Source organism: Hermetia illucens, chromosome 1 (genome assembly GCF_905115235.1).
Source record: "Hermetia illucens chromosome 1, iHerIll2.2.curated.20191125, whole genome shotgun sequence".
Taxonomy (NCBI): domain Eukaryota; kingdom Metazoa; phylum Arthropoda; class Insecta; order Diptera; family Stratiomyidae; genus Hermetia; species Hermetia illucens.
In genome coordinates, this window is record NC_051849.1 from 118,410,394 (window position 1) to 118,436,805 (window position 26,412).

At 40.0% G+C, this 26,412-nt stretch overlaps 1 protein-coding gene across 3 annotated transcripts in view; it reads right to left on the reverse strand.

Moving 5' to 3' along the window:
* Nucleotides 1-26,412, reverse strand: part of LOC119649421 (GMP synthase [glutamine-hydrolyzing]) — a 103,677-nt gene that overhangs the window by 10,015 nt on the left and 67,250 nt on the right. For all 3 annotated transcript variants that reach the window (XM_038051565.1, XM_038051574.1, XM_038051581.1), the window contains exons 5-11: nucleotides 23,323-23,479; nucleotides 23,105-23,248; nucleotides 22,896-22,992; nucleotides 1,601-1,970; nucleotides 1,353-1,545; nucleotides 1,125-1,296; nucleotides 842-1,071 (exon numbers count right to left, since the gene is read on the reverse strand). In XM_038051565.1, coding sequence (XP_037907493.1) covers nucleotides 842-1,071; nucleotides 1,125-1,296; nucleotides 1,353-1,545; nucleotides 1,601-1,970; nucleotides 22,896-22,992; nucleotides 23,105-23,248; nucleotides 23,323-23,479 — 1,363 coding nt within the window. The remainder of the gene's footprint in view (nucleotides 1-841; nucleotides 1,072-1,124; nucleotides 1,297-1,352; nucleotides 1,546-1,600; nucleotides 1,971-22,895; nucleotides 22,993-23,104; nucleotides 23,249-23,322; nucleotides 23,480-26,412) is intronic.

The window sequence follows — 26,412 nt, forward strand, 5'->3', positions numbered from 1 at the left end:
AAATCTAAAAATCGGGAAATCGCAAGTTAGACGCTTCAGGTATTGAAGGTTTTGTAATATGAGTGCATGACGGTCCGTGTGTACATAGTTAAAAATTCCGTGGCCCCTTATTTTGTAAAAAGCCATTACACAAATAATGTGATCTGAAAAGCACTGTATTGAAATAGTCAACCTTATATGCCTCACACTAGGAGTTCAATATTAGCAAATGTGTACAACAGATACCAACAAGTCGGAATAGCGGCAGCTCAGCGATTCAGGTAGAAAGTTTTTTGTATATTTTATATGAGAAACTCTCTATGCACGTTTTTCCATTCGGATTCATTTTGGGGCCTGTATAGAAGCATCACCCTCATTTTTTTCAGATCTTTTGGTTCGATAAATTCGGAGAACAAGACTTGTTTCACATTTTGGGGTATTCATTTTGAGCCCTAATATCAGAAGCACCACCTTGTTTTTTCAGATTTTTGCGTTGGTTAGTTTCCGAAAATGAGTCCTGCCTCACTTTAAATGTGCAAATTTTGACTTCTTATTTGTGCAATATACAGTTACTAATCGAGGCCTCTCATTTGATATCCCACATAAAAAAATTACAACCCCCTTTGCACGTATGGGGAGCTCCCCCTTTAAACTCCACGTAAATTATGTCACGCACTGTATGCATGGAGTTTCAAGGTCCCCATATGTCCACCAAATTTCATTCGAATCGGTTTAGCCTTCTTGGAGAAAAGTGAGTGTGGCAGACAGACAGTGAATCGATAATAAGATTTTGTTTTACACAAAACCGCAAAACATGTTAAAATATCGAGCGTCACATAGAGCAGATTCATTTGACACTTACCTCGTTGGCAATATGATCAGCTTGCCGCAATTGGGACAGTGCGTATCGACTTATACGAGTGTGGGTTATGTCGGTTACCTGATATTGAACATGGCCCCCAAATATATAGCACACTCTATTTATGTTATGTAAAATGCGTGGAATCAACTTTGCCAGAAAACACATATCGTTCCAGTTTGGTTCCACATCTGTTGATAATCCTATAACATAACTATACGTTCGTTTATCGCCTGAAAAACAGTGAGATATTATATAAACATCTCCAAGGAGCTTTAGATAAAACCTTGCACGCCGACTGTACGAATTGGTAAAACTGTAGCTGAAATTTTGCAGCTACTTGAAATTCTGCACAGCTCCGATTGCTCTTCCTTCGATGTTGCACCTGACACTCTATTTAAGAGTGCATGATTTTTCTGCGATTTATTCTTATAGTCCACTATTACACGCGCAATAACCTATCATCAAATATACATCAATACCATATACAATTCATAATATGTATTTTAGCTACCTGTGTTTCTGAAAAATCTTTCTCAATAAATGGTTCTTCCGCGCATAGTATACGTATCGCCAAACCTGGTCCAGGGAATGGATGTCTTTCAACAAGATGTACTGGCAAACCCAATTCATAACCTAATGCCCTAACTTCATCTTTGTGAAAATCCTTTAATGGTTCAACTACTCTGCCAGATTCTCGAAGTTCTCTACGATAATATTTATTCGCAGTTAACACTTTCATAAATTAGTGCAAATACATACCTTATCAATTCCGTGTCATTATGATGTGTTTTAATTGTATCTGCATTTGAACTAACCATTGAAGATGCGGATTCAATCAAATCAGGTCGTAGAGTACCTTGTGCCAACACTACTTCTTCTGGATTTAGTTTCAATTCGTTTATCACTTCATTTGTAATTTTAACGAAAACATCACCAATGATTTTTCGTTTTTCTTCGGGATTTGTGGCAAAACAAAGCATAGGAGTTTCTATATTATACAGGGAACCAGGTCTTTTGACTGTCGTTGAACCTTTGAAAAATTGATAAAAAGCCTTTTTGACGATGAGGTCTACGCCAATTTCACGCAAAGTTTTCTCTACTTTCTCGCTTTCATCTTTCCGTAGAAAACCTGAAATTAACGGGAAACCTATTCAATATGTACATGTGTAATTTTTGCAATAATTTGTTTCTAACACCTCATTTTCTCATCTTAAGATGACAAGGAAATAAATATAATGCTTACCGACCTAACTGACCCCACCTAACCCTGAGAAGTTGCTTGGCTTGTTAGTGAGGACAATACCTACAGTAACAGCAGAACAATCTATATGGAAATCAAGGCGAATCCTGCTCCAAAAAGAATTCTCGCGGAATAAGGCGAAATAACTTACAGACTGACCAAAACAGCGATGACTTGATAGCCTAGATGTGTGATTTAAAAGCCTCTCGACTCCACCCGAACCGCGCCTATGACCGAGAAAAATGGCGCATTCAATCAAGAGGAGTCGTCCTCGGTACTAAATGGGATAAAGGCTAAAGATTTCCAGAAGGCGAGTGTTCCTCAGTACTGGTGGAACAACGAACTCGCAACATTGCGAGCTGCAGTGCTGTGCATATTTGTATTCGTAGATACGAATACGATACGAATACGCCTGCATTCGTATTCGAAAAAAATGAATACCTCGATATTCACACAAGTAAAAGCGAATACGGCTGAATTCTCACCTCCGAAAGTGAATACAAACGTATTCGTATTTACGAGTACGAATTCTGTTGGATTAATCTTTCTAAGTGCAAATACGAATTTTGGATTTGGATTGAAATCTTAGTATTCGCCTGTATAGCGTATATTAGCGCCTTAGTCATCTGATCATGTTGTAGTATCAATTGACTCACACAGAACGCCTATATAATTGCTACTTACGAAATACACATATCCACATAAATATTTAAGTTTTTAAATGGAGAATTGTCCCGCGAACAGTGGACCCTTATATTTGTGCCCAGCTCAATTCGGCATTTGACATGTTTTGTTTACAAATTACAAACAATCGACAAAATATTCCATTTGCTTTGCTTTTCGTATACGTATATGTACACATCTATATGCGTATTAGCTTCAAGCCAAAATGGTGAATTAAGATGCGCACAAATATATGTTTCCACTGTTAGCTGGACTAATTATTTATATGTACTTACTGCGTGTCAATTGCGGAACCACCTGTTTGCGCCGGAGGCACTAATCTTTCTATTCTCTGATGTCTGAGACAGACTCAAACATTTATTTGAGGTAGCCACAACCATTTGCCTGATACAGAAGCATTCATTGCCTGACACAGACATTTGCCTGTCTGATGGCTGATACAGGCACAGATATTTACCTACACCTACCCTACAATATAATCAGATTGGCGCTAATATTCGCGATCCAGGCGAATACTAACATTTCAATACAAAAAATTCGGATTTGCACTTAGAAACATCAATCCAACGGAATTCGTATTCGTACTCATAAATACGAATACGTTTGTATTCGCTTTCGTACGATCGACAGTAATTTAACAGACCCATTTTTATCTTTTCTTGACAGAAAAATGATTTTCCGATCTGGGAAAAATTAAAATAGAGTTATACTATAATATTTGCAAAATGTTTTGAAGTGTTTTTACTTGGGGACGTTAGTACATTGAAAAATTTCAAATTTTGATTTATATCTAATAATACATACTTCGTCATTTCTCTTTTGTAGCGTATTGAAAAATCTACTGATCATTTATCTGCAAGGCTATAACGCGGCCCTTAGGAGAAAATCTGGCAACAATAATCGCAATCAAACGAACGTACACAGACAATTGAGGGGCTGCTTAAAAAAGGCGGCTCAAAGATGCGATAAAAATTGGTTCACGCAGCTGTGCGAAGACGAAGACATAAACCCGTGCGGTCGGGATCACTGTGTGGTAACGAAAAGCCTACGAGGATAAAGATCGCCATTATTCGTCTCTACAATCAACAACTTAGTGTGAAAAAAAGTCAAGCGACGACGGCTTTACGGTTTCTTACCAGGGCAGAGGCAAATCGTCAGACGCTGCCTCACCTCTGCCCTGGGAGCAGCGTGATCGTAGCGGCTCGCAGATGTTGAATGCTCCCTTATATAATTCGTAGAACACGACATGCCTACGAATTATATTGAGCGCAAATCCGCCTTATTGACCAGAGCTTAGCCAGAGCTGCATTAAGTTGATGCGGACTTAGGACCCCCTTCATTCTCAAAACGAACTTAGTGTGAGTAGCATAAGTATTCGCACTGTTACCGTTCCCTTTGCCAATGCATTATAAAGATATGTTGCGGACATCTTCTTCAGCCTTTCCCCAGTTCAGAAGTGGCTGGCTCGGCGTGCGATTGCGGCATTCTGCTTGATCATAGATCTGATCGCTCACCCTGTGAGTTGGGGCTTAAGAATACACTCACAGTCTTCACTACTTGTCATAAGAGGCGACTAAAAGGAATATAAGTTGTGGGCTAGGAACTTGAAAATTTTAAAACTTGACTGCTATAGAAATGCCAACAACGTCTCGGATAGAGACTGATCTCACGGCAACAATCTTTTGCTATCGAGAACAGACTATGATTGGTTTCTGGAATGTGCATATGCTCCTAGATAACGGTATGGAGGGTCTTCAGAATGCTCGCTTTGTCCAACTTGAGTGGGGATTCCAGCGATATAAACTAGACATTCTAGGCCTAAACGAAGTAAGATGGTGGGACTCTGGCGAGAACTCCTCTCCCGGTTTTCGTACTCTGGTAGCAGACACGAATCCGATGACGGGTTGCTTCCGACGGCTATCGCAAGGCACGCTCTCTTGACTTGAGAGCCGATTTCAGACAGACTTCTAACTGCAAGATTCCAGTCCAGGTTGAGGTACGTTGAAATTGTACAATGCACCAATGGAGACTTCCGATGCAGTGGAGAAGGATGCTATCTACGAGCAATTAAACGCAGGAGACTTTCTAAAGATGACATTGTGATTGTGATGGATGATCTGAACGCCAAGGTGAGATTTGACAACACCTTGCTCGGACATGTGATGGGGAAACACGGTTTTGCTGGCTGCGACGTTAATGGTGGGAGGTTCGTGAATTTTAGTAACTTGTACCGCCTCTTCATCGGTGGCATATTGTTCGAGCACAGAGCCTACCATGGAGTCCATTGGGGAGCTACGACCTTCTAAGTTAAACATCGACCGCTTGTATGACCCAGGTTTCGCTCGAACAATGGCGCATAGGTGCGGTTGACGCGCTATACACCACTAAGGGGTGAATGGCAACCATATGTTGACCAGATTTGAATAAAGTCGAGGAGCTCTGAAATTACCATCTAGCCTACTAAACCATCGTTGTTTTGGCCGACCTTTGGTTGTTTCCCATCGTCTTCGATGTTCAGACCAATATTGGGGAATGGGATCTCGCGATCGCAAATTACATGTCCATACCGTCGAAGACTTTTTCTCGTAATTTTTTTTGCAATCGATGTTACCCTATGTCGATCGCAGATGTCCTCATGGCTTGTTACGCCACTGGTCCAACGCATTATCGTTTTTATAGTCAGGGTGCATTCAGAAACATAGAGCGCAACAAGGTCGAAAACACTGCAATTATTGGATTTGAGAAGTTCTTTCATGCAGCGATTATGAAGAACGACCGTTTTGGAACAGTACCTCAACCAATTTGCGCTGATGCAAGAAGCAATTTCATAACACAGTTCACAATTGGCTCATAGCATTGATCCGAGATATTTAAGACGCTCAGTTCTCGACAGGTCGTTGCTAATTACAGTTATAGTGTCTGTTTCATTGAGGTTGTTCGTCAAAAATTCGGTTTTACTCAAATTCAGTTTCAAACTGTGTTGTAAGAGGCAATTATTCCGCTTTTGGAAAATTTGATCGAGATAAGCTTGTGAGACACTCACTCAATTCAGTTTCAAACTATGTTACATGAGGCAATTATTCCGCTTTTGGAAAAGTTGATCGAGATCAGCTTAGAGCAGTGTGAAGGCCGCCATAGAGCATACCAGATGATTTTGGGGGGGCACATGGTCAAACACCTTCTTTAGATACATAAATGCAATGTAGAGAAGGCGATGCTTATCATGGGGCATGCGCTGTAGTGGGTCCGCAGTTTTTGACAAATCTGGTCTGGTTCTCGGTTATTTCAAAAATTTTCACGGTTTGGGACAGCGACACACGGAAACTCATCCGAATGGAGGAAGAAGGCGGAACTATATAGAAAACTGGTCTTCACATGCATGAGTGAGCTCTATTTCATATTCAGAAATTACTTTTCCAAAATAACCTCCGCCTCTCACCGCTGCTATGTGAGGTTTCTATGAAGAATCTAGATATTGAACTCGAGGAGGCTAGGACACTCCCGAGATTCTGAATCAGATATGTGGACGAAGTATTAGCAGTCATCAAAAGGGGAGAAACAGGAACAATCCCCGAGAAATTTAACCGAGCACACAGGAACTTCGAATTCACCATGGATATCGAAAAGGAAGGGGAGATACCGTTCCTGGACTTAAAAAGAATCCGGGAAAAAGGGGATTTTAAATTCGACATTTACAGGAAACCGACCCAAACCCAACGAACCATCATGTACACCTTAAAATAGCAACATACATAAGATGGCGGATTCACCATCGGACAACGAGGGGAGAAGTAAAAAGGAAACGAACCACATCCTGGACACCTCCAAGAAAACCAGATACAACAGGATCTTCATCGAAAATCGGATCAAAAGGGCTACCCGACGCCGCATAACAATAACTTTCAACAATCCTCCAGGAGTCAAACACAAAACAAAGGCAATGGATAATATAAACCTATTCGGGTCTGACGCAGACCATCCACAACGTGTATTCGGGGTTACCTCGACCAGTAGATGATACTTACTGAAGACTCGGATATAATCAATCAAGAATATAAAACAGTGTACCGAAAAAAACGGCATTTATAAGATTTCCTGCCCAGATTGCAATATGGTTTATGTAGGGCCAAAACGACTAGTCCACACCAGAGTGTTACAACACATAAAAGAGACCGAATCCGCTAAAATTAAACTCCGGGGTTAGCAGACATACACAATTTGTTGGTGGACAACGCCAATATTTTTAAGGCAATGAACGACACTAAGAAACTAGATTCCCAGGAGTGCCTCCACATTTCGCAGATTCCCCTGGAAAAAAGGCTAAACATGGACATGGGCAACGGTTTTTCCATCTTGGTGGTACTTTTAGGAAGAACTAAGAGAAAAATAGGGCTATAAAAACCCAAATTTGAGATTATAGTCACAGGAATAGCGATAAAAACCCTAATTGTGAAGGAATTTTTTTAGAAGATAAAACACTGCAACTCTGCATTTCTTTTTAAAAAAATATTTTATACAGTTAATCCATCTATATTTAGAAACATTTTCCAGAATTTTGATTTACTTCATTGTTACACTGAAAAAAAAAAATCAGAACATGCTTATTTATTACAGTGACCTAACCATTAATAATATTATATATATAACACATCGTTAGAAATGGCGCTAATAATGCCATTTATATACCAAGGTTCAGAAGTACCAACCTTCAGATAAGATAAGATAACCAAGAAAGCTATAGTGGTTAAACTGACGTTACCTTTGCAATCGTCAAAAAATGGACCAAAACGAGTTTCGTGTGTTGATAAAACATTGTTTTCTAATGGGGAAAAAACACTGTTCAAGCTCAGCAATGGCTTGAAAAACGTTATCCGGACTCTACTCCGTCGAAAACAACCATTTGTCGGTGGTTTTCGACGTGAAACGCGGTCGTGCTGGTACAAATGATGCGGAACGTTCGGGTCGGCCAAATGAGGGAGTAACTCCCGAAAAAACCAAGCAAGTATTGAAAATCGTGATGGGTGACCGCAAAATGAAAGTGCGCGAGATAGCTAAGATGATGAACATATCAACTGGTAGTGCATTTACTATTTTGCACCAAAAATTGGCTATGAAAAAGGTTTTTTCCAAATGGCTGCCGCGTTTGCTCGCAATGGAACAAAAGCAACAACGTATCAATGATTCGGAGAGCTGTTTGGCACTGTTTACTCGCAATAAACAGGTTGTAATATGTATGTCGATATGTAACAGTGGACGAAACATGGATTCACCATTTCACTCCGGAGTCAAGTCGGCAGTCAGCTGAATGGCGTATGACTGGTAAAAGCCGCCCGAAGCGTCCAAAAACACAACAGGCGGCCGGCAAAGTCATGGCGTCCGTATTCTGGGATGCGAATGGTATAATTTTCATTGACTACCTCGAAAAAGGGAAAACCATCAATAGCGACTACTATATGGTGTTATTGGATCGTTTGAAGGCCGAAATAGCGAAAAAAACGCCCACACATGAAGAAGAAGAAAGTCATCTTTCATCAAGACAACGCACCGGGCCACAAGTCAATCAAAACGATGACTAAATTCAGCGAATTAGGCTTCCAACTGCTTCCTCATCCTCCGTACTCGCCGGATCTGGCCCCCAGCGACTGCTGGCTTTTTGCGGATCTCAAAAAGATGCTCCAGGGAAAAAGATTTGGCTCAAATGAGGAGGTGATCGCTGCTACTGAGGCTCATTTAGAGTCAAAAGACAAATCGTTCTACAAACATGGCATTGAAAAGTTAGAGAAGCGTTGGAATGATTGTATAACCCTTGAAGGAGATTATGTTGATGAATAATAAAGAATTTTGCCGATAAAATGTTGTTTTCATAGTTAGTCCCGGGACTTATTGAACGATGTGTTATTATGGTAGAACTGAATTGAACCGAACTGAAAATTGTGATTTTGCGTACCGGTAAAATACATACACGTATATAATATGGGCAGCACACACACAACAGGCATACAATGCAAATAATATATACAAAAAAATAAAACAAAGCCCTTACTGAGAGTGAATTACAAAAGAAACTCTACTTGCGTAGGCAAAATTGAAATTCGGACATAGCTCAAAAATCGTAAGAGGGACATCAAAACTCAAGGAATATTTAATATTCCGAATGAAAATCTTTAGCATCATATATAGCCTTCATTCTTCGTAGTATAGATTCAACCAGAAGCTGGAAATATGCAGCTGGATTTTTTCTCGACATTTCAACCACGGTTTTTGCTTGAAATGCAATGCAATGCATTGTGGAGGGGATTTGTCTATTTTCAGACCATTGAACCATAATGAAGATATAACAAGTCGGAATACGGGAAGCTCGCGATGCGGGTATAAAGGTTTTGTGTTCAACGGATGTAAGAAACTTCAACCCACAATTTTCTATTCTTATATATAGTCTGTTACATAAGATCGTGGTCACTGTTAAATAATAACAACAATTGATTTTTCGAAAATTCGCAAATTTATTGATAATTTGGTCGTCAATACTCAATGCAAATACCTCAGTAGCAAGTCCAATCTCCTGCATTGTCAATTGTGGCCTGGCACCGTCGGGGCATACTTTCCACTAGTTTTTCTGCATATTCTACCAGAAAAGACCTCCAAATTTCCCGAATTTGTCGAGAAAGTTGATCAAAATTACATGGCTTGCATCTGCGAAGCTGCATTTTCATCAGAGCCCACACATTTTCTATGGGATTTGCATACGGTGACTGAGATGGCCAATCTGAAGTGACAACTCCGTTTTGCGCCTTCCACTCCCTACACGCTCGACTCCGATGTTTCGGATCGTTGTCGGCTTGAAGGATCCAGCTTTCATTTTTCTTGATATACCATTGCTTAGCAGATGATAACAAAGCCTTTTGATATATTTTATTCATTTTTTCGGCAAATAAGAACAAAGTACCGAAACCTTTGTTTGAGAAGCACCCCCAAACATGGACCTTGACGGGGTGTTTAATAGTCCGTTGAAGCATCCTACTGGTGGAGGTTGTCCAGGCGTGTTTGATGCTCGGAAATGCCCAGAAGGGGGATTCATCAGAAAAAATTACGTTGCTCCAATCGCGGTCCAAGTTTTCCTTCGCCCATTCCACTCGTTTTTCAACGTGTTTTGCACTCAACACTGGTTTTTCCAAGGTACTGCGATATTTCAGCTTATTGGCAAGCAAGTGCCTGTGAATCGTTCCGTGAGATATGTCAACACCTTTTGCTTTCAATTTCACAGCAGCTCCACGTAAAGTCAAAGTTGGATCTTTCGAGAACAATGCGTGAATCTTTTTTTCGTCTTTTTTTGAGACTTTGCTTGCACTTCCGCGATCAGGAAAATCATCAACGTTACCGACCTTTTTATAGCGATTTATCCACTTGCTAACGAACTGCTTCGACTTTCCCATATATTTCGCAGCAGCAGTTTGCATTAATTTGGGTCCTTTTTCATGCAAACATAGAAAGATTGCCTCAAAGCGAGAGGCGTAAAAACAACTCATTTCGAACAAACCACTCAATTCAAGACTAAATTTGACAGAGAGCTGACTTTTTACAAAAAGCATGCAGGACTGAGGTGCCCTCTATGTCATAGAAAAAGAAACAAGGCGCTCTGATTTTTTATTTACGTGTAACAGTGACCACGCTCTTATGTAACAGACTGTAGCTACAAATTCAACATATTCCTTCATATTTTTCAAAACTACAAGACATACCTCGTATTGCAGCCATAGATATAAACAACAAACTGCCTATTTCCAAATACTGTACATATACATATATATGCACGTATATAAATTGATCATACCCATATTTCTATTTTACTTTGTGGGAAAAGCATACATATGTATATATGTACGTATATTTTTTTTTTGTGCGTACACGGAGGTGGAAAATCTTAGAAAGACACGTCCGCCGCAGCTCCGCCGCCCGAACGGCGGAACTACAGCGGAGGCGTGTGGGATTCACACCCACTAAAAACCACCCCCGGTCTCTCCAGCCCCAGCCCCGCGGGACCACCATTCAGGTATTACTTCGCGGGGTAGGTTTGCTCTTAGGCACTCATCCTTCTTCTATTTGCAGCTTTCCTCCTTCTTTGTTCCTTCAGCAACTCCTCCTGCATTTGGATGATTGCGGAGCTAATCGCAAGCCACTTCTCCTCGGACTCCAGCATCTCAGTAACCAAGCTCTCCGGGGTCCCGCTCCTGCCCAGCACCTGATTTAAGCTCCTTCTCTCCATCGCAAATCGTGGGCAGTGAAACATCACATGCTCTGGATCCTCCAGTATGCCATTGCATCTGGGACAGTTTGGAGAATCATCCAACCCAAAGCGGTGCAGATACTGCCTGTAGCAACCACCATGTCCCGTGAGGAGCTGGGTAATGTGGTAGTTGGTCTCCCCATGTTTTCGCTCAAGCCACACCCTAATGTTGGGAATGAGCCTGTGCGTACACTGACCTTTCGTAGACTCGTCCCATCTGCGTTGCCAGAGATCATGCGACTCTGACCTTGCCGCATTTCTACGCTGTGCATGCCCCTCCATATGTCTTGCATTGTACAGGACACTCATTTCTTTGGCCAGAATGTCAACCGGGATCATGCCTGCCACCACCAATACTGCCTCATCTGATGTGGTTCTAAAAGCACTGCAAACCCTCAAAGCCATCCGCCGGTAAACCGAGTTCACCTGCTTCCGTCTCTGAGAGTTTGCAAGCGCCTCTGCCCACGCAGGCGACGAGTAGAGCAGGATGGAACGCACCACTCCGGCTAGCACCAACCTCCGGCAATGTTTCGGTCCACCAATATTTGGCAACATTTTTGCTATATGTACGTATATTAAATACGGCTGTTTTAATCCATTCTCAGAAACTATTCAACATAAAAACCTGACAATTTGAAGACATTGATAGAGAACCTCCTTAAGTTTATCCTAAAACTATCAAGTTAAGCAGCAATATAGGCTATATTATAGATCAAGTTTGGTGGAAACCGCACTATTCCTAACAAAGTTGCAAAACCCCAAAGTTGTCTCTTTTGTGTAAATTAATTGTACTTTACGATGTTGTCAGTAGCATACTAAAGTGAAGTGCTCTAACACACTTCAAGGCTCCAACATGGATTGTTGCGCCAACGATTATTATTATTATACTAAAGTGAATAGTCGAACAAACTAAGTGCATAAAAGTTACCAGCTAGGTACAAATGGAGCAAATGCTGACTCCGATATGTTTATATAAACAAGTCGGAATACCGGAAGCTCGCGCTTCGGGTACAAAGGTGTTGTGTTCATCTTATGTTAGAAACAAGGCACAATGCACAGTTTTTTATCCGTATATAGCTGTAAATCCAACATACTCCTTCATATTTTTCCAATATTACAGCCATAGATATTATCCTCACCCTAAACAAACAAACTGCCTATTTCCGAATACTGTTCATATATATGCATGTATGCATATATGCAAATTGACCGCACCCATATTTCCGATTTACTTCCTACACAAAAGTATACATATGTTCATGTGCTTAATGTAAAAATATATCTATCTGAAGTAGACACTATCCGCAAATTTCATTAGCACGCATATACTACATACCTATATACATACACACATGTCTGTTTAGAGTAATTGATATTAATATTCAAATGACTAAAAAACTAAAACAAAATAATATTTTGCGCCCTCATTCATATGAACTCACTTCGTTGTGGTATTGACGAATTGATATGTGATGATGACGTCAAACACGTTGCAAAATACACCAAATTCGCAACAAGTCGGGAAACCGGAAGCTGAACGCCTTAGGTACGAAAGGTTTTGTGTATTTCTTAGCACGTAATATATGCATGTATTATGCGAGAGTATCCACTTTCGGATGGTATTGACATTCATAGTCTTGAATTTGCAAAGAAACAATAACTTTGACGTATTATAACTTTGTTAGCAATAATGCGATTTCCGCTAAACTTGGTAAGATCATGCACTGCAATTTCCTAGTGCTAGGATAAATCAAAGGGGGTTTTGCATCCAATTACTAAAAATTGTAGTAATATACTATTATTAACATTATTTGTACAGATATCAGTATGGTAGTTATTTCAGAGCCCAGACACCATATAGTGACAGCCTTCTGATTTTTTTTTCAGATTTTTTGGTTTGGTAGTTTCTGAGAATGGCCCCCTTAAAGAAATGATCACTTTCAACCCCCCGCACTCCCCACCTTTCTAAGAAATGTCAAAACTAAGACCGGCCTCGGAAATTACTAACCGAGACCTTTCATTTGATACCCCACATGACTATATTTGATGGAAAAATATTTATACCCCCCTTTTGCATGTATGGGGACCTCCCCTTAAATTCGATGTTAAAGGATGCAACTCCCTGTATGCGTGAGCGTTCACAGTTGCCACCTTTCTACCAAACTTGGTGTTAATCGCTATAAAATTCTCCGAGAAAAATACGTGTGACGGACAGACTGGCAGATAGACTGATAGTAAACCGATTTTAATATTTTAATAAGGTTTTGTATTACACAAGTACACAGTTTCACCCCCTATAGCTTTGTTAATAATAGTTCGTTTTTCTTCAAACTTGACCAAATTGTGCATTATGTTATCCCCTACACTCATGCCAAATTTTCTACTTCTAAGATGGACATAATATATTGTATTTACACAAAACCTTAAAAAGTTATTTGAACCACGCATTATATTATAAAATTCCTAAGAACGAGAAGCTCCAACATCATGTATACCCTGGGGGTGGTATTTCATGGGCAATTATGAAAGGCAATCGAAGGAGATGAAAATAATTACGAACATGCTCCAGTAATACCAAATATATTATTTGAAGCAAAAAAAACCAATTTACCAAGAGTTAAAAATGCATTGCTTGGATTTATTTACCCAAAATTCGAAAGAATTTACTGCTTTGCTTCCAGTAGCAAATGCTGCTGAACCTTGCAGTCATTTATTTCAATGATACCAATAATTATAATCAATGGCGCAATAACCGGTATTTGGTCTAGGTCTGCCTTAATAAGGAACTACAGACATCCCGGTTTTACGCCGAGGTCCGCCAATGCAATAATGCAAATTACAAATGAACTTGGTATTACCGTGGGATTTCATTATTATAACTTTTGCTTAGAAGCTAACGCCACCCTGTACTATTCGGGTGGCGTTGAGCGTTTCCTCACCCAAGAAGCTGAAGAAGGCGGTAGAGCATATTTTTCACCAGGGAACGATGAGGGGCATAAGAATATTCCTTTTGAAGAACTATTCGTATCGTAAATTATAGGTAGAATATAAATTTACTTAGAATTTCAGCACTCGAAACTTTAAACGCGTTTTTCGCGAAACCTGTTTTTCGAATGGGTCAAAAACCTAACGCCTCCAATTTTCAACAGATCAAATCCAAATTTGAACTGTATTTTTTTGAGTACGTAGGATTTTTTCGATCGACTAAAATTTCACAATTTATATTATACCAATTTTTCGTAATAAAATAAGTCGAATGTATTTTTTTTTTATTTTTTGTTCGAAATGAAACTTTTACGGAGTTAATTGTTGATGTATTGCAACTCGAGAATCGTGGAGGAGTTTCATCTACCTTCGGACAATCGCGCGGAGAAAGAATAGCGTGATCTTCGAGGTAGCCATAAGAAGACTATACCGTAAAGTAAGCGGAATTGCTACAAGCAGTTGTGCCTTGAACAGCGTTGGGCATATTTGTGTTCGTAAATAACAATACGAACAAATTCGAAGGACGATTTTCGAATACGAATATATTCCTTTTTGAAAAAGTGAATATTTTCGTCTTTACATAAGTGACTACGAATACGGCTGTATTCTTACGTCCGAAAGCGAATAAAACCGTATTCGTATTTACGAGTACGAATAAAAATTCTGTTGGATTAATAATATTTCCAAGTACGAATGCGGAGTATTTTTGTATTGAAATGTTAGTATCCGCCTGGATAGCAAATATTAGCGCCTTAATGAATTCTTTCATTTTCGTATTCGTAAATCATCGTACGAATTTATTCGTATTCATATTTACGAATACAAATATGTCCAACACTGGTCTTGAGGCAAATACAAACCCGTGGGGTGCTGCGTACAAGGTTGTAATGAACATGATTCGTGGACAAAAATTACTCCAAGTGACACGCCCGTGACTATTGTTAAAAATAATTCTAATCCTTTTCTCGCAACAAGAAGATAGTGGACCAACGGTCCAACAGGACATCTTCTCAATCCCCGTGGTGCCCGGGGAGGAACTACATTTGAATCGTGCATGATGAAAGGAGTGTTTCCCGCCCAGTGCAAAAGACAGAGGTTCGTTCTACTACCAAAGCCCTAAAAACCACCCGGCGAACCGTCTTCATATCGTCCTATCTGTCTTTTAGACACTATGGGGAAGATATTGGAGAGGGTGATATACAAGAGGCTGCTTCCGTTCGTCGAGCTACGGGTAGTCTATCAGAGCGGTAGTATGGATTGCGCAAAGCGCGGTCCACGGTCGGTGCCCCAGCAACGGTCGGGGACCTTACTCGAGAGGCATGGGCCGCTGGTAAGAGCTGCGTAGTAGTGATGCTGGATGCTAGCAATGCCTTTAACTCCGTTAACTGGGGTTGAATTAAGGACACCAAGTTTAAGTCAGTGGCCCTGGTTGCTTAGCTCGGATAATCAAGAGTTATCTCCAAGAGAGACTCGGAAAACACAGTAAACGAGGAATGGTAAGCTCAGTATACTGGCCAATCGTGCTGAGGATGTGCAGTGCATATAGCCCAGTATCGGATGAGTCAGTGTATGTTATCGCGTGGATGATTGCCTTGGATCTACAAGAGAAGGAGGGTGAATCCCGGAGAAGGAACAGCAGCCCTCCGAAATGCCAATAGGAAGGAGCTGTACAGAAGATGGCAGCAACGGTGGGATAATTCCGAAAAAGGCCACTGGACCCATAAACTGACCCCGTGTATTGAGAGATGGATCGAATGAAGCATGGAGAATTGAATTGCCACCTTACACAGTTCCTTACGGGACACGGTGGATACAGGAAGTACTTGTATCACTTCGGATTGGATGAGTCCCCAGACTGTCTCGAATGCGCGATAAACGCAACAGTAACTGCGATACAGGGAAAGCTGCAAGAACTGGCTGAATCCTGAAAAACGCGACGGACGCGTGACTTAGTTCCGCTGGTGTAAACCAAAACCCATCTCGCGAAAGTAATACTTCACGGTGATCGTGAGACGATATGGGCGGAGAAGTGGGGTGGTTTTAGTGGGTGAGAATCCCACACACTGCTGCAACCTGGCGCGGCAGCGTCTTTTTAAGATTTCGACCTCCGCCCATAAATATATATATAGCTGTGCGGAGTTGCCAAATCTCCCATCAGGTGCGTCCCTTCTCGGTACGAAGGGAAGGGAACGCTCGCCGAATGCGATATAGACTCGCACATGCACGCATCTGGATATGTACGTGTATGGGTATACTAACCCGCAGGCCAGGTAGGTGGGAACAAAAACGCCACCCACCAGCCAAACGTAAATGAGAAGAATAATGAAAATTACGTTGTAGAGCTTCGATTTTTGGAGTGGGCAAGCTCCATTCTTCGTAGACACCCACGCTTATAGGCAAAGCCTCCGTGAATGAAAATACTATTTCCAAGGGGAGAGTATAACGGGGTACGGGAAGGGGGAAACAAGATACTTGATACTTGAGATACTTGAGCGACATAAAGTGCAACAACAAATCGGGAGTTGCCTTGATCCCACTTAGTAATAAAATCTTAGGGCTTTGTGAATTTATCGAGGAACGTCGGAATACTCATTAAAATACAAGTCGGGAAATCGGAAGCTTGACGCTTCAGGTATAAAAGGTTTTGTGTTTCCCTATGTGAGGATCATAACGTAGTTCTCCATTGGCTTATAGCATTGACCCGAGATATTTAAATCGCTCAGTTCTGGGCAGGTTACTGCCATTGCCAGAACTCAGCGATTTAAATATCTGGAGGGGCAAATTACTGCCATTGAAAGAACTGAGCGATTTACATATCTCGAGTCAATGCTACCAGCCAATGGAGAACTGCGTAATGAAATGTTTCAAGCATTAACGCCACCTGGACGAAGTGACATTCCGCAACTGGTGTTCTTTGTGATCGTCGTATCAGCGCACGTCCCAAATCTAAAATTTACTGCAATGTCGTCCGTCTGTCCCTCTCTATAATTTGAGTGTTGATTATAAAGGACAATGAACGGCGTCTTGCGGTAATGGGGACGAAAATGTTGCATTGCACTGGTGGCGTGACACGTTTTGATCACGTTTGAAATGAGAATATCCGCGATCGATATGGGTTTGCACCGATCGTGGAAAAACTGCAAGAGAGGCGTTTTCAATGGTGTGGTCACGTAATTCACGCTAACGAGAATTCAACAACCAGTATTGGTCAGAACATCGAAGTCAATGGTAAGCAACCAAAAAGCAGGCCAAAACAATGGTCGCATGATACACTGGATGGCGATTTGAAGGTCTCGCGATTATATCCTGATCAGGCATTTGATAAAATAAAATGACGAAACCGATCACGACGAGCCGACCCCGCTTGTGAACTAAAGGCTAAAGAAAAAGGAGATGTGAGGAGCGATGAGCCTGACAGTTCCGTGTCACATAGTTAAAACTTCTATTGGCATCTATTTTTTAGAAAGTAATTTAAATAAATCATTTGATGGAAAGCCCTGTATTGAAATAGTCAACCTCATACGCTTCACACTCTGAGTTTAATATTATTAGCAAATGCCAACAATTTAACCAACATCAAATATAAAAAAGGGCTAGGGAGAATTAGATTCTTCTTGGATGGAAGTTTAATATTTCACTCGAATTTCAATTATTCTCGTTAATTATGACGTCAGCATCTTATTTGTATGGCTTAGGATGCTGTTAATTAGCACGAACTTGATAAGTTTCAACTGCTATAACTTTCCCAATAATAGTTGGATTTTCATGAAACTTGGCATGTGTATGCACGAGGCTGTCCTCTATGTCGGTGCAAAATTTAGTACACTTAGGATGAACTTAAGGGGAGTTTTTTAGTCAATTTCTAAAAGTTGATAATATACTATTAGTAATTTTTTTGAGCAGATACCGGAATAGGACATCTCTCGAAGATTAGATTTCACATAAGTGTTTTACACAAAATCTTAAAAAAGTGCTGCAGATAAGTAGATTCTTCATAAATGCGACTTTAATATTTCACGCGAATGTCAATTATTCCGGGTAATTATGACGTCAGCATCTGATTTGCATGGCTTTGGAAGCGGTAAATTCGCGCGAAATTGCTAAGTTTGAACTGCTATAACTTTGGCGTTAATTGCCAGATTTCTACGAAATTTTGCGTGTATATACAAAATATTGTCCTCTATGCTGGTACAAAATTCGGAAGTCTTAGGATGAATTTTTGAATCCCCCTTTTGCGTGTATGGGGAGCCCCCCTTTAAACTCCACCTAAATTTATGCCACTCACTGTATGCGTGGGATTTCATAGTTCCCATCTGTCCACCAAATTTCGTTTGGATCGGTTTAGCCGTTTTGGAGAAAAATGCGTGTGACAGACAGACAGTGAATCGATTTTAATCAGGTTTTGTTTTACACAAAACCTTAATAAGAGCTATAATTTGAGGCATCAGGTTGGCGAACGGCAAGATCCAGGATGAAAGACGAGTAATGGCATTGGGCGAAAAAGTAAGCCAGGCAATACAAGTGACGTCTACTCAAAACTCGGGAGAGGAGAAACCGGGGAGGATTTGGAACCCTTGAGAAAGGTGACACTTTGGAAAAAGAAAAATAAGATGAGGATACGACCGGAAGTTATTATAATCTTCAAACATGGCGAAGGGTTATATGCTGACATTCTCAAGAAAGTGAAGGCCTAACTTACCAATTTGGGAGATAATTTTAGTTGGGTTAGACGGCCTCAGAAAGGAGACCCTATGCTGGAACTCAAGGATCAAATTGAGTCCTTGGTTCAGAAAGCCGAAATTAGAGCTAGCAAGCTGGAGATCTCTATAGTCTGCAAGGGTATAGATGAAGTCACCACGAAGGAGGAGGTTCGAGGGGTTTTGAAAAATAAGTTCGACTTTATTTGACTAGGCTGCAGTAAAAACGCTACGGAAAGCCTACGGTGGGACACAAACGGTTATCATCAGCCTACCAGTGGTGGTAGCACTCAAACTGTTGGCAGAAGCAATGCAGGAGATGAGGAGCGGAGGGTCACATCAGCGAGGACTGTGGAGCAGACCAAAATTGTTTTATTGTGTAAAGGGAAGGAAGGGTGGGCCATCGCACTTTGCAAGCAGCAGAAGCTGCCCGGAATACAGGAGAGTCCTCAACACAAGTCGCAAATGAGGTTATTACAAATCACCCTCAACCACTGTGAGCCGGCGCAGGATCTTGGCAGAACAAGCCTTGCAGGTGAAAGGTGGAGACAACTGCGTGGCCGCTTAAAGGAGGCGATTTGCAAAAGTAAAAAGAACTGCTTCAAACAGTTGTGCGAACATGCTGATGTAAAACCTTGGGGCGGGGCCTACAGGGTGGTTATGAAAAGGCTGTGAAGATCATCCCAGGCGACCTGTCCGCGACTCCTGAAACAGATTGTTAACACTGTTTCCTCACCACCAAGACAGCGGAAGAATAAGGATGGAGGTCAACGAGTGCCTGATACCTACAGTTACGGAGGAGGAGCTACGGAAAACATGTGGTAGGATCGGTGACAATAAGACCCTAGGTTTGAATGGCATCACTTACCGAGCTTTGTAGCTGGCACTGAAAACTAGGCCCAACCTCTACGCCAGCACCTTCGAGGCGTGCATAAAAGGAGGAAGTTGGTTTAGCTTTCCAAACTCTGTTGGATAAAATAGGGAAGATGATAGGAGAGTCATATATAACAGACTCTTACCCATCATTGAAAGCGACAATGGCCTCTCGCAGTGTCCGCAGTGCAATAAGCATGGTGGTGAGCCTGGCAAAAGACGCCCTGAATTTTGGTGGTTGCTGCGCCGTTCTAGCCTTGAATATTAATAAGTCAGGAAACCGGAAGCTGGGCGCTTCAGGTATGAAAGGTTTTGTTTGCTTCTTCTGAGTATATTTGAGTATAGAACTATCCCATTTGTACATAGCCCGTAATGTTTTTGCATTTAGCATGTCTGACTACCCACTTTAGTGTGATATTGATATTTAGTTGCAGTAAATTTACACGGTAAAGTTAACTTTGAGCAACTGTAACTTTGTTAGTATGATTTTGATCAAACTTGGGAACAATATGCTTCATATTATATTTTATACTACCACCAATTTTTATAACTCTGCGATAAACTTAAGGTGGGTTTTACTCAATTTCCCCAAAAATACGATAATATACTATTATTAACTTAACTTGAACAGATATCGATATGGAGAGTATTTTGAAGCCTGGGCACCATATAGAGGCAGCTTCATGATTTTTTTCAGATTTTTTGGTTGGGTAGTTTCTGAGAATAGGTCCGTTAAAGAAATCATCACTTTCCACCCCTCCCACTCCCCACCTTTCTAACAAATCTTAAAACTAAGACCGGCTTCGAAAAGTACTAATTAAGACCTTTCATTTGATATCCCTTATGAAATTGTACACCCCCCTTTCACATGTATGGGGACCCCCCTAAATCTCAACGTAGAAGGATATCACTCACTGCATGTCTGGGCGGTCACAGTTTCACAAAATTTCGTGTCAATCGGTATAGTCGTTTCTGAGAAAACTGCGTGTGACAGACAGACAGACATTGAACCGATTTTAATAAGGTTTTGCTTTGCAAACAAAACCTTAAAAACGCATTCAATTCCGCTAACTGGGGCCGAATAAAAAGCGCATTGGCCTGGTGTGTCTGGTGGAGAATTTCCTTTCAGAGAGAACTCTTTCGAACGGGGCGGATGAGGATCCCAAAGAATACATAGTCGCAGCGGTGTGGAAGTTTATGCGGCGGAGACGGTGAGAGCGGTAAAGGCCTGGTTGGAAAAGGCTGGATTCTGGTGGACGAGAAAACGGTCTTAATAATGAACTGTAGGAAAAAAACACCGCGAAGGGTAGAGCCGATGGATATATGTTCGTCTCTTAGCCGGATATCCAGTACCTGGAAGTGGTAATTGACGCCAAATTGAGCTTTAGGAAGAACCTAGAATATTAATGCCAAAAGGCAGCTGGCGCCGTCGCGGCACTTGCAAGAATGTTGCCGAATGTTAGTGAGCCGAAACACTGTAGAAGCTTGCTTTTAGCCGGAGTGGCGTAATCAATTTTACTCTAGGCGTCGGCATAAATACGATCTGTTCTAACTCTAGAACTAGACTGACTTCATAGGCGCACTTCAGGCCCTTTTATACCCCGCGGAACATACCAGAAAGGCATGCACTTTACTAGAAAACTACTACGCCTTTGACTAGACGTCCTTACTGGCACTAGAGTCATCTGGTAACAATTATTCTAACCAAATATTCACCCTACATATATACAATTTACATGGCTTGGCTAATTGTCATTACTACGATTAACATTGACGTCACACATAATTTTCCAAAATGATTTTCGTCACGATATAAATAATTGCCACTTACAAAATACGCATATATATGTAAATATTTAAGTTTCGAAATGGGGAATAGTCCAGCTCACAGTGCGCACATATATTTGTGCGTATTTCAATTCGTTATTTCGGCTTGCTTGTAAATATGTACTTATGAATATGTGTACAAATTGCACATAGATGATTCGAAATGTAATATTTGTCCGGTCGTTTGCAAAGGCGTGTCGGTCGTAAGCCGAAATGGCGAAGCGAGATGCGCATAACTATATGTATGCACTGTGAGAGACTTTAGCCTAGACTGATATGCACGTACTGTGTAAGTCAATTGTCCAACCACCTGTTCACTTCAGACACAGACATCTGCCTGTTGTCTGATACAGACTGCCTGATGTCTGAGACAGGCTCAGACTTTATCTGGAACAGACATTTGTTTGCCTGATGTCTGATCCAGGCACAGACATTGGCCTAACATAAATACCGGGGAAGAAAAATATGTCGTTGTTTTGCCATTCTTCTCAGGCTTGAAAATAACTTTTATACGTATACATTATACATATTACACCATACATAGGAAAACACAGGGTCACCCAGTGTGAAGACCTTCAATTTTTCCAGCCCGACAGCATAGTTCATAACTGAAGTACAAAAATGGCATTCTAACGTGCGGAATTAACTATGGTCCTAGGATTATTTAAAAATACTGTTTGCTAAGTTTTTGGTGCCTTATTAAACTTTTTTTTTGTAAAGTTTGGTGTTTTTTTCAAGGTTTCTTCAATGAATAAAAAAATGGCCGAGTGAATCGCAATTATCCTAGTTTGCGAAGAAATATTTTCTCAATAAGTCGTGAAAATTTCAAAGAATTTCATTGGATAGATTTTGGGCTATGGTGACGGCAGACTTTCAACATGCAGTTTCGAGAAAAACACATTTAGTAGAATGTGATTTTTAACCATAAAATCTTAACTGACCATTAATCTGCTATACCTAGGTCATAAACCTTAGGTTTCTTCAAGAAACACATGTAGAACCTTGGCTTCAATTCTCGTCCTTTTAGTGGAAGCACTTGGAAATATTAATCCAACAGAATGCGTATTCTTACTCATAAGTGCGAATGCGTTTATATTCGCTTTTGGACGTGAGATTACAGCCGTATTCGTATTCACTTTTCCAAATACCCAAATATTCACTTTGTCGAGTACGAATATATGTGTATTTACGAATACAAATATGCACAACACTGGTAATACCTAAATGATGGTCCCGCGAGGTTGGGGCTAGAAAGTGGGTGGTTTTTAGTGGGTGCGAATCGCACACGCACTCGCTCTAGCTTCATTGTTTGTGCGGTACAGCTAGAGCTAAGTGTATGAACGTTTATAAAGAATACATTGAAAAGGAAAAAATAACTGTTAGTTTCATTAATATTTTCCTTAGCGCCTATCAGAAAATTAGTAAACTAACATTAGTAGGTTCAGGTGTCATCCATTTTCTTACCATTATCTATATGCACGGCTCTGATTTTACTTGAATGCACTGCACTTCGTAGGAGAGCTGTACATACTGTTGAATCTACACCTCCGCTCACCAACACCTAGAAAGAAATATTTTTCAACAATTTTAGAAGTTTATCGTAAAAAGCATGTAGAAATTCTAAATATAGTGTTTCGTAATGTGATTATATAGGGTTTTTTTTAGATACATACCAATACAGTATTGTTTCCAACCTTTTCTCTGATATATTTTAGGCACTCTTCTTTTCTACTGCCCATTGTAAAATTTGGGGATAGTGCGCAAATGTCGAATAAAAAATTGGAAAACATTTGTTTACCGTTGACTGTCAAATCAACCTAGAAAATTCAATTTTTCAATGCATTCCATCAGGTAAGGACATTTCCTGGAATTTTTTTTTATGTTTATTTACCTCTGGGTGAAACTGTACACCATAAATTCGACTCTGCTCATTATAAAGCCCGGCCACAATATTACTAGAAGAATATGCGCAAACTTTAAGTTTATCACCGACCCTGTCTATACTATCACCATGAGTCAGCAGCACGGATTGAGTTCGACTGAGGCGGCTGTAATGAAAAATCAAAGGAAAGGAATTTATTTTTTAGACTCACAGGTTCAAATAATAGCGTTTCTAGATTAGTATCTTCCATTTATTTCTATATACAGTGCTTAATAACCAAGCAACCAAATATTACCTGTTCAACGCAATAATTTTCGATTATCATCTTGAACATCCGAGAAGCATAGGGCATAAACCGTACATGTTTCCGGTAATTTATTTCTTACCGGAATATATTGAGAATCTACACTCTTACTCAACTGTTTTGCATATTGTCATCCTTGATTCTATTGGTATTCATTTTAAAATTTAACTGCCTTCAATTTTATTCAAATTTTGTGCAATTTATCTAAAATCTATGGCTTGTGGAAAGTACGTAGAACAATAAGATTGAGCGTAGGCGAAGGATCACGCAGCACACAACCAGAAATCAAGTTTAAAACAAAATAAAATAATGTGATATACACATGAAATAAAGTGGTTTTTCTTTAAAATTCTAAGTTCTCAACCAAATTCGTTGCAGTTTCAGGCCCATGATGCTAAAACTACAACGAGTTTGGCTGAGAAATTGGAATTTTAAAGAAAAACCACTTTACTGTAAATATGTGGGCACTTACTTTAACCTGGGATTATTGATAGTCGAAATGATTTTGTACTGATAACGTTTTCGTAATTCGTTAAACAAAAATACTGTCACTGTGGACCAATGACCATTAAGCAGATTGTCAAAGAGTTATGTTATCCTAATGTCCAACTCATCTTATAATACACTGAGCAATACGCCGCTAATTACCAGAAGAAATTAACGAACCTATAATTGTTTTTTTAAGGTTTTGTTTGCAAAGCAAAACATTATTAAAATCGAGTCAATGTCTGTCTATCTTTCTGTCACACGCACTTTTCTCAGAAACGGCTATACCGATTGACACGAAATTTAGTGGGAAGGTGGGAACTGTGAAAGCCCAGACATGCAGTGAGTGATATCCTTCTATGTTGAGATTTAGGGGGGTCCCAATACATGCAAATGGAGGGTGTAAAATGTTTTTTCACCGAATATAGTCATGTTGAGTATCAAATGAAAGGTCTCGATTAATATTTTTCGAAGCCGGTCTTAGTTTTGACATTTGTTAGAAAGACGGGGAGTAGGAGGGGTCGAAACTTATGATTTCTTCAATGGAGCCATTCTCAGAAACTACCCAACCGAAAAATCTGAAAAAAATCATAAAACTGCCTCTATATGATGTCCAGGCCTCAAAATACTCTCCATAGCGATAATAATAATAATCTTTGACGCAACAATCCATATTGGATCAGGGCCTTGAAGTGTGTTAGAGCACTTCATTCAAGACCGTAACGGTACACCACAATGGACTGTAGGAAGCAATGTGGTCAGCATTGCGCTCGCCCGAGATTATTACCCTGATTTGACTCAGGTACTCATTCACAACTGAGTCGACTGGTATCCGACGTCAAATCACGATACAAATCCCACTGCCACCAGTGAGATTTGAACCGCGACCTTTCATCAATACCGATATCCGCTCAAATTAAGTTAATAATAGTGTAAAATACTGTAAACTTATTCACTTTATCATTGCCTACTATGTAATATTTTCTCTAAAAATACTGTAAACTTATTCACTTTATCATTGCCTACTATGTAATATTTTCTCTAAAAATACTGTAAACTTATTCACTTTATCATTGCCTACTATGTAATATTTTTCCTAAAATACTGTAAATTGATATGTACCGGCCTACTAAGTATAGGTAAAAATTGTATAAAAAAGGAAATATAAATTAAAAATACGTAGTTCGTTGGAACTATCAAACTCAAGCTTAACGTGTTTCATTCTGTGGAGTCCAAGCAATTCGCTGCTCCCATAATTTACACTGCTTGATTAGGTCATTGTGGAGTTCAGGCAATTGCTGCTCCCATAGCTGGTTAGTCTGGAGTTTTGGCATTTAGCTGCTCCGACTAACCATAATCTAATCTAGAAAGAAAGAAGAATAAGGTACTGCCAAGTGGACTGGCAACAATCACATAAGGTGGCACATCACAGGGATTGCCAAGTGGACTGGCAACAACCACATAAGGTGACCCATCACATGGCGACCGTGACAGTCTAAAGACTTCATACATAAGTAACAGTCTAAAGACTTCTGCTTACTAGCGTTTCTACTTACTATCGTGAAAATTTGGAAATCAAGGTCGTGTAAATGAACGACATTGGGGAAAAATTCGACCAACTTTACCAGAAAATCTGGCAATTGCTCAAAAAACCAGAGCAAAACAATGGAGGCATAACACTATATAAAATTGGAGAGCAACCACCACGCTGGAAGCCGTCAGAATCAACACCGACAACTACGGTTGATGATAAACTTGCGGGACCTCGACGCCTTACGATAGAAGAATATAAGAAACGTACGAAACGACTATCCAATAACGAATCTGTCAGCGCTAAAGGAGGACGAAGAAGAGAACTCCAGCGGCAGTTCATAAAATATAAACGGTTAGAGGAAATCGCAGCTACACCAGAAGAGACCAACAAGTATAAATATTTAATAACCAAAGTTAAAAAAGAAATAAATTATTTAAAAAAAATGCAAAAAAAAAAATAATAAAGTTAATCAGTAAAATAATATAAAAAAAAAAATGTTTGTTCCAAATTAGAATTATGATAGTTTAATAAATGTAATAGTAATAAATAATAAATGATTTTTTTGTTTGTTCCAAATAATGTTAGTATTTATATCACATGATTGAAAGCACGACAATATAACAATATAAAAGTAGATGTCTGAAAATGTTATTCTTTGCTTTTTCTAAATGGACAAATTAGAATCTCTAAAAGAGAAACTTCAAATTACACTAATAAATCTACGGAAAAGTGTAAATCGTCCTTACAGTGAAAAAACTATACGCGAAAAACGCGA